The 9,002-nt window shown below is 46.0% G+C and overlaps 2 protein-coding genes across 2 annotated transcripts; one reads left to right on the top strand and one right to left on the bottom strand.

The window, feature by feature from the left end:
- The first annotated feature begins 2,267 nt into the window (after positions 1–2,267).
- LOC112898231 (glutathione S-transferase T2-like) lies at positions 2,268–3,286 on the top strand. The gene is made up of 2 exons (XM_025966595.1): positions 2,268–2,771; positions 2,846–3,286. Exons 1-2 carry the CDS (start codon positions 2,268–2,270, stop codon positions 3,284–3,286), a joined length of 945 nt encoding a protein of 314 aa, XP_025822380.1.
- Positions 3,287–4,523: 1,237 nt separating this feature from the next.
- LOC112898229 lies at positions 4,524–5,840 on the bottom strand. The gene has a single exon (XM_025966594.1). The coding sequence runs from the start codon at positions 5,838–5,840 to the stop codon at positions 4,524–4,526; it is 1,317 nt and encodes a 438-aa protein (XP_025822379.1).
- Positions 5,841–9,002: the final 3,162 nt, after the last annotated feature.

Here is a 9,002-nt window from a genome sequence, read left to right as displayed (position 1 = left end):
CGCCTCGTGACCTTATATTAACAGGGCATCCTCTTGTTGTCTTGCAGCCTTTTCTCATGTCTGTTTGCCATGCCGCCAGCTGTCCTCCCTGTCCGGTCTGGGCAAGTACAAGACTGCTAGCTAGCCAAATCCAAATGATCCCCCTTCTGAAGAACTTGGTGGAAAACATATACTACTACGCCGTTCTACGGCAACCCATCTGTCCTCCCAAACGTGCAGCAGCAGAACATGCATATCCTCTACAATGTGGGCGACCAGAAGTTTTCCTACGCGCCCACGCAATGTGAGATTCTCTAAGCTGCTATGCAAGTGCAATGATAATATGTGGTTTTGTGTATCTTCAAATTTTAGAGGCCAACTAATTTTTATATTTGATTATCTAGTGACATTTTGTAAGTAGACATTGTATGAAAACAATAATCAGGTTGGCCTTTTACAAAGGTAAAGTGGACAGGTTACAACAAAGCTGTTGCTGTCAAGTGACCTTATTGAGATGTGTCATTGCCTATATATTACAACGAGAAAGTGAACAAATAACTAACAAAAAGATTATAAATCTTTAAAATTTTCAAATTTTTTTGATAAGGGAATGTTATTTATTTCAAGTGACATTACATCAAGATGATACGTAGGAATTTGAAAAGAACCCCAGCCTCTGCCTTAGAAGCACACAACCACAAAAGAGGAACAAGCACTCTAATGACGACTATCAATCCTTAGATTAGACAGCCACGCATACCCTGGGTAAAAAAGCCCATGGCCATCTGCGTCAAATGCTAAGCCCACGTGACACGGTGAAGATAACATTAGAAAAGGATATATGTTTGTTTTCAAATATAAAAGCATTGTGAATTCAACCAAAGGGACCAATATGTAGCCGCTGCTCCAAGTGACACAAGGCATTTAAAATTATTAGTAACCCCCATCAGCCACCGACCCAATATATGTCTCACATTGCGAGGCTTGGTACACCGAAAGCCACATGAATAACATGGGATGTTACAGTGTTGATAAGGACGTAGCATGATGACTGGTAAGACCGTCTCCAGCAGTACCCGCATCGCCTCTCGTTTCCGCAAAATGGGGCACGGGGGGTACTATTGGACCGTCCAGCAGGCCACGGTTTCGGTTTCGCATCGGGTGAGAGGGCTCCCCACACTCCCCATTTTGCCGATATGCACGAGGCCTCGCAACAGATAGCGACCAACGGCCACTCCAGTCGGAGCAGAGGCGGCGCGCTGGATCTTCATCGGGCAACCTCGATCTGCAGGGGTCCTCCTGGAGGCAGAATCCGTGCCGGTGTTAGATCAAGCCGCAAGCAAAGGAGGGCCGCATCATCCCCCGGCTCGCAGTCTCCCCCAAGCTGTGGTTCATCCTCCGGTCATCGTTCCCCACTCCGTCCCCGGTGAGATTTCCGCCGCCTCTCTCTTTCGCCCACATCCGTTGCGTAGATAATTGCTCCCGTTGATGAAAGAGTCGTATAGCCGATTTGTTTCCTAAGATTCGGTAGACAGCTGTCGTGGGCGTCTCATTCGTACCTCCACAGATGGCTTCCATTCCCCCCCCCCCACGTTCTTGCTTGGGTTGTTAAACAGATCGAGAAGCATGTTGCCGAGGTGGAGAAGGCGCTCATGGATGCAACATCCATGGTGGGAGCCAACCCAGCAGATGCGCTTCACACGGCGGCCCACCAGATCCTTGACGCCACAGCTCACATGAACCAGGTTGCAATCTACTGCAACTGGTACATGGAGCACAGGTTGAGCGTGGCCAAGAGCACCCCTCCTGCTGGTCCCAATACGGACTCTGGTTTTGTGGTTCACCATGGCATGAAGTTGAACGAGCCGACGGCCGACGACTTGGCTCATGACGCTCGCATCACTGAAGACGATCTAGCGGAGGCCAGGGAGATGGAGTCCAGTCCCAGCCCCGAGCACCGTCCCCTTTGGAAGGTGCTGGAGGACATGGGGATCGACTATGACAGTGACCAATCCAGAGGTTGTTGAAAGCAGGAATTGCATGTCCCTAGAGCACAAGTAGTGTCCATGTCCGGTGTAGGTAATGTGTAGTTGTGTGTCGTAGAACATGAGGATGCACGATTTTCTATTTTGTAAGTTATATCTGAAGGTGTGCTGATGCTGAAGTCCTGAATGTGCTCTTTTATGAATGTGCTGTACTGAATATATGCTGCTCATAACTGTCTCGTGTTAAATGAAATAAGTTATTATGCATGTGTGTTGATCTGCCTATACGTGTTTCTTTGAGCCATGACGACTGAAACTTTGGGTTCTGCGGCATCACGCAGGTCTACAATGGACAATATGTGGGAACAAGGTGATGACATGTGCTACACTGACCTACTGAATGGACAAGGTTTCCATGGAAATATGCAACCCAGGAGCGAAGAGGTTGAAGGAGTGGTCGGTCAGTGTCAGCCTGCGTTGCCTAAAGCGTTAGGAAGACAGTCAGTTTGTCGAGGGAGAGGTGCTTCGAAGAGGAACAAAAACTTCTCCATTTCTGAGGATGAGGTTCTGTGTTCTGCTTATCTAAACGTAAGCAAAGATCCAATAGTTGGAGTGAATCAGCCTGTAGGTTGTTACTGGTCCAGGATGGAGCAATGGTACAATGAGCACAAGAAGACAGCACAGGCAATAACCATGTCTTCATTGCAGCATAGATGGGGGGACATCCAAAGGGACACATCAAGATTCTGTGGCTTCTTTGCTGAAGTTGAAAGAAGGAATGCAAGTGGCAAGAGTGAAGATGACAAGGTTAATCGTTCACGCATACTTATCTAGTACCTTCATCCATTGTGACATTACTGATCTGTACCGACCATGTGCAGGTAAAAGATGCTCTGGAAATGTACGAAGGCATTGTTGAACATCCTTTCAAGATGATTCACTGCTGGTACATGCTCCGGAACGAGATGAAATGGAACACATATCTGCAATCCATTTCTGCGGCCTCAGCAGTTCCACAAGACAACCCTCCCGCACCAGTGCTTGACGACACACTACCAGCAAGGATTGAGAGGCCAATGGGGCGGGACAAGGCAAAGAAGCAACATAGTGGCACGTCCTCATCGAGCTCTTCTGCATGTTCAGAGGTGTTGCAAAAACTTTCAATGGACCAGTATGCCCAGGCTGAGAGGGCCGAGGAAGCAAACAAGCGTGAAGCTATGGACTTCGCTTCTAGGTCAGAAAGGAAGCTTCGTATCCAGGAGCAGCAATTGGAGCTTTCGAAAAGATCAATTGTGCTGCAAGAGAAGATGATCCAGTTGTAGGAGAAGGATCGAACTGATCGTGTAATGACCCTAGATGTTGAGAAGATGACGCCGTGGGTAAGGGAGTACTACATCAACCAGCAGAAACAAATTGCAGCACAAAGCATGAGTACTGGTCCTTCTGCTCCTTCCGGTAGTGATCCATCCAACAATATGTGACCACCTCCATCTGCATGTAATAATTGTCGTCGTTGAATTGTATTTGATTCAGAACTGTTTGTATGTTTCTTGGGACCGTTGTAATGTGCTCGTGTCGGAACTACTGTCGTTTGTTTGTAATAGAGGTTGCTGCTCGTCTTCATTTTACAAACCGTTGGCCTCTGTTTTTATCTTTCAAAATGTTGAATACGTGCTTTCTCAGATTATACCACTAGTAGTACTGGCTTCAGTATCATACTAAAAAAGAGATATATTTCTTTCTTGGTTGGATTATCAGGCTTTGTTGAATATTATCACGAAGATTAAATAGAAATTGGTAAAAGATGAACCAAAACCAAATCATACCTCCTTGATTAATTCGTGATTATTTGCATGTCAAAGAGTTCCCTCTATCTAGTTGCATGTAATCAACCGAAGCCGGCGATATGCGGCCACTTCATGTAACCATAGTACATACATTTCATACACATACGTACATATCGATGGCATACTCTTGTGGGATGCAGTGTCCACACACTGTCCCTCCATGATTAACTCGTCCAGCTCATCACTAATTACAATTACATTCAAAACCTGATAACTTGCTTTGGATGGCTTCCGTGTTTGCCCATGGCCTTCTCCAGAGCCAAACTGAAATCACTCAACGGGTTCACCTCCATCGTGCAAATGTGTTTCAGAAAGATTCAATTCTCTCTTTGTACCTATACGAGAGCATTTATCAACAACTGAGAATAAGACTAGAGCATTTCACGTACTGAAACAACAGAACAGATGGCAATAATCAACAAAGCCTGATAACCCAAGACAGTTCACGCAAATGCAGTGGAATAGCAACCGAATTTTAGAATATTTGTACAAGAAAACACCAGACACAACATAGAACATTAAGCATCAAAATTCCAAAACGAGCACAACATACTACTTCTATTGGTAGTTCAAATACATAATAGTTCAATTACATAAGTAGTTCAAATACATGGTAGTTCAAGTACATTCTCACAACCACAACATCTCCACCCCATCTTCACAGCCTAGGTCTATCCATGGAAATTCCAAACATGCTCGATGAAGTCAGCTTTCAACTCTTCGTTTGCAGCACGGCTTTGAATGAGCTTTGACCTTCTATCAACCTGGCAATCTCTGGAATATTTCGAGTACCAGGTAATGAAATAGTTGCCTCATCACTGGAACTTTGATACTCTTCATTGGAAATGTGTTCCATGTTGGCCTCATACTGAATGCCCATGTTGTTTAGGATCACAACGCACTCCACAATGCAGTTGAGGTCAACAGGGTTCCACAGCCTGGCAGGACCTTTCATAATCCTCCACATGGACCGGATTCGACCAAAGGCACACTCCACATCTTTCCTATATTCAGATTGCTTCTGTGTGAAGTATTTGTGCTTGTTGCTTTGTGGTCTGGGTACACCATTAATCAGAGTTGCCCATGAAGGGTAAATGCCATCGGCCAAATAGTAACCCATATTGTACTCATTACCATTAACAAAGTAAGTCACAGGAGGGCCAGTTCCACTTGCAATGCTATCAAAAACAGGAGAACGATGAAGAACATTGATATCATTGCAAGACCCAGGCATTCCAAAAAATGCATGCCAAATCCACCTATCATAGCTTGCAACTGCTTCAAGAATAATGGTGGGTTTCTTATGGTGCCCTCGGTACTGTCCATGCCATGAAGTTGGACACTTCTCCCACTCCCAATGCATGCAATCTATACTACCTAGCATACCAGGGAAGCCTCTTTGTTCAGCTTTGTGCAATAACCTAGCAATGTCATCGTCATTTGGCTGTCTACGGTAAGTGTCTCCATACTTCTCTATCACTGCTCTAGTGAAATGGTTTAAGCACTCGATCATGGTGCTCTCCCCCATTCTAACATACTCATCAAACATATCTGCAGCACCACCGTAAGCAAGCATACGAACCGCAGCTGTTACCTTTTGAATTGTTGCGAAACCAGGCACCCCGGCATGGTTTGACCGCCTTTGGAAGTACTCGAACTCTTGATTAAGGTCGTTGCTGATGTCTAGGAACATGGCTTTGCACATTTGGAACCTGACAGCAGGTGAAGTACAAGTGAACACATGAACGAGGTGTACAACGGAGAAGACTATGACAATCAGGATTGCACAATACCTTCTACGGAAGATGTCCTCTGCAAAGACAGGAACATGTGCGAAATAATCGGCCATGAGCCGGTGGTAACCAGAGAACCTATCTCTTGGAATGAATCTACGCCCGACGAAGGAGCTGCGTCGCCGCTGCTCGCCTTCGGCGGTGCACAGGATAATGGTCACACTCGTCTCGATATCTATGGTGTCCTCGTCCTCCTCTTGCTGGCATCGATGGGCTCGCCTTCTCCACCACGCCATGGTCACCACCGGCACCTGTACAAGTACGAATAGGTAACCCTACGCTGCTTCCTTGCCGGCGGCTAGAGACACTGTATCTACGTAAATCAAGGTAAAATCTAGGTAAAAATGCAAGGCAAATCAAGTAGGGGTACCTCGGATCTGAGGTTCTAGAGCCGGAGATGGCCGGGCCGCCTCCTCCTCAGGCTACACCGCCACCTGGGCTCCCCACCTCACGATGTCGATGGAAGACCGAACTCGTCGCCACGGACTTCCAGACCATGTACCGAGCACGTCTCGCCTTGGATCTGGCGACGGAGATGGCGCCGGCGCCGGCGTCGTCGCCTTCGCTTCACAGGCCTGGCGGGAGCCAACGACCTGTTGCCATTTGCGAAACCAGGACGGCAACCTGCTGGAGACCGAGCTCGATGGGGAATGCCTGTCGCGTGGGCCCCACGCCGCACGTTGCGGACTATGCGGAAGCAAGACCGATAATTGCTGGAGACGGTCTTAATTGTGCATTTCGAATGATTCTTTCATTGCACTTCACAACATCCCTGCAACTTGTGTGGAGTAGCCCAATTCCCGACGCCTCTCATACCTACATATTAGAGAAATGTTATACCAGCTGGGACTCCTACTAATTAGCTGGTCGCATATTTGACGGGTTCCTAGCAATAGTTCATCTTGGTGACTGAATTTATATTGCCATTGTCCATGAAACAAGGTGCAACCCTTGCCGAGCATTTAATAAGAAGCAGTCAAAATACATCAGTACATAGCGGACAAATTCATCAGGATATTCATGTCAGGTGCTGATTATGACTTACTCCTACTAGCCATCAATGTAAACATTTGCACGGGCTAGCCATTTATCCTTTTTTCCCTTCTAATACAGTAGATCCGATATTTATTCTAATTAGAAGTGATAATAATTCTTTCGATAATAAACATAATGGGAGAAACTTGTACTCCTTGCCTAGAACTCACAGGTAGCCAAATTGCCTGGAAATTTGCACACACAGCAAGATATTACAACTACGTATACAATCATGCTCATCTCCCATGAATTGGTCATCTTGCAATTGTCCTAAGAGACGAAAGCATTGGTACACGTACTGCTATTGCATACATAGTTATATTACTCCGAAATATTGAATTTGCAGCAGCTAGGGGTGAAGTTACGTTATTAACCGGACATTCAAATGATCATTACATTCAAACCATATGTCCGATTTAAATTCCGTTCGAGCCTAAGTGTTATTTAGAATTATTGCAACAATTGAGATCTTGCATATATATGTTATTTAAAAAAAAAAAGATTCACAAAACAGATGTACAGTTTCAACATTATTGTAAATACATTATTCAACATTTTAGTTGTACTATTTCAACACTATTATATTACATAAATGTGGAACTAGACTTGAGAAATGTTGAATCTATTAGTTTCACGCTCGATGCATGCCGCATGCTGAATCTTTAGCAAAAAAGTAAAAAGAGGATAGCTATAACGTCACGGTGTCAAATATGGCTCAGTCATGCTCACACGCGGAGTAAACACACACCCGTAATGACCCCGCTTACACTTTCGTTTTCGCTTCATGTTAAATGGTTAACCCGGTGATTGGAATGTATTTGGCACTTTGGCTTATATGGTGGTAAATCTTACCCTCAACTAGCAAGGTTGGACGACATCCTACACATACCATGCCACGTACCATGCCAGTCAAACATGGACCACTATTGCCTCAAATTTATCCTGGGTTAGGATGTCACAACAACATACATATACTTGCCACATGTCGTGTTATGTGTCCTCACATGTTAAAAGTAGGAGATCAGCCTGCAACTGTTGTGCTTCTTTCCACGCTTGGATGACGGCACAGAGAAGTGCGCCAAACGCGCGCCGTGCGACGTACAGTTTAGGCATCTTCCAGAATGAACGTATATAGGAGCGTCGGGTCACATTTATAGTGATGACCACGTCATGGTAATTCACCTTCGAATCCCCCTCTCATTAAGGTGGAGATATGGTAGAGCGCGGCTACACACCAGGATTTCTTTGTGTACACAAGTTGGATATATATGTTGGCAACACAACATATGCTAGCAATACTATATGCAGCACGGCACATCCCCCGTGCCCTTGCCCAGTCATTATTCTCAGCGTTATTCTAGAAGCTCTGGAGTCGGGAGGCATATGGAGTATGGACAGGATCTGTCGGCTAAAATATGGCCGAGTCTAATGGTAAAACTTGTTTTTAAGTTGGCACTATGCCGAAAATGCTAATTTGTGACGCGTCTAGAGGGTCATTAGTGACACAAAAAAACGCGTCACTCTTATTGCGTATGTGATGTGACAATATGAGTGACGCGTAAAAACACGTCACTGATGTCCAAGATAGCAGCGACACGTATTGAGAAAATACCTAATGTGAAGATAGTAGCGACGCATAATGAGAAAACGCGTCACTGATGTGAAGATAGCAGCGACGCATATTGAGAAAACGCATCACTGATAACAATTTGCAAAAACAAAAAAAAGAGAAATCTAAATCCATGGTGTACATTTCTGAACCCCATATTTCACAAAATGATACATTTCAACCATTAAAATACTCTGCACATTGATGTTAAAGAAACAATAAAAAGTCTGAACATCAGCTGGCTCAACGCTAGCCTCGGCGGCTCGAGCGCCGGCGCGCGGCGTACGAGACCAGGAGGGTCTGCTGCCGGGGAGACGAGCGCCGCGAGTAGGGGCCACCACCATCGCGCGGCGGCCGGCGGCAGGGAGGGGGCGAGGGCGCAGCGGCGGTGGCAAAGGAGAGGGAGTCGTGGACGGATTGCAACTCCTCGGCGTGGAAGCGCTGCAGCCCCTCGCCCCCTGCTGGCTAGTTGAGCCGCTGAAGCTCCTCGCCGCCCCCACGGAGGGCCGTGACGACGGAGGCCGTGGCGGCGTTGGGGGTGTCGGGAGTGTTGGGCGGATGACCTAGCCTGGTGATAACTTGTAGTCAATTTGGTTAGTAGGTTTGGACGAGTGACTTGCAATAAATTAATGCATAGTCTTTGCATATCGGAAATACTTTAATAGCTCAATGGTTCGTATGCTTTAGCGTGGGTGAGCTAGTCTTAGGTTCTATTCTTGCCAAGCCCATCTTTTTTCTACTTTCCCCTAGAGAG

Source organism: Panicum hallii, chromosome 6 (genome assembly GCF_002211085.1).
Source record: "Panicum hallii strain FIL2 chromosome 6, PHallii_v3.1, whole genome shotgun sequence".
Lineage (NCBI taxonomy): Eukaryota > Viridiplantae > Streptophyta > Magnoliopsida > Poales > Poaceae > Panicum > Panicum hallii.
This window is presented reverse-complemented; position numbering and strand designations above follow the sequence as displayed.

Coding starts and splice junctions, on each gene's coding strand:
- LOC112898229 (XM_025966594.1), bottom strand. CDS start 5,840: ATGGCGTGGTGGAGAAGGCGAGCCCATCGATGCCAGCAAGAGGAGGAC.
- LOC112898231 (XM_025966595.1), top strand. CDS start 2,268: ATGACGACTGAAACTTTGGGTTCTGCGGCATCACGCAGGTCTACAATG. Junction 2,772..2,845: donor GCAAGAGTGAAGATGACAAG/GTTAATCGTTCA, acceptor GACCATGTGCAG/GTAAAAGATGCTCTGGAAAT.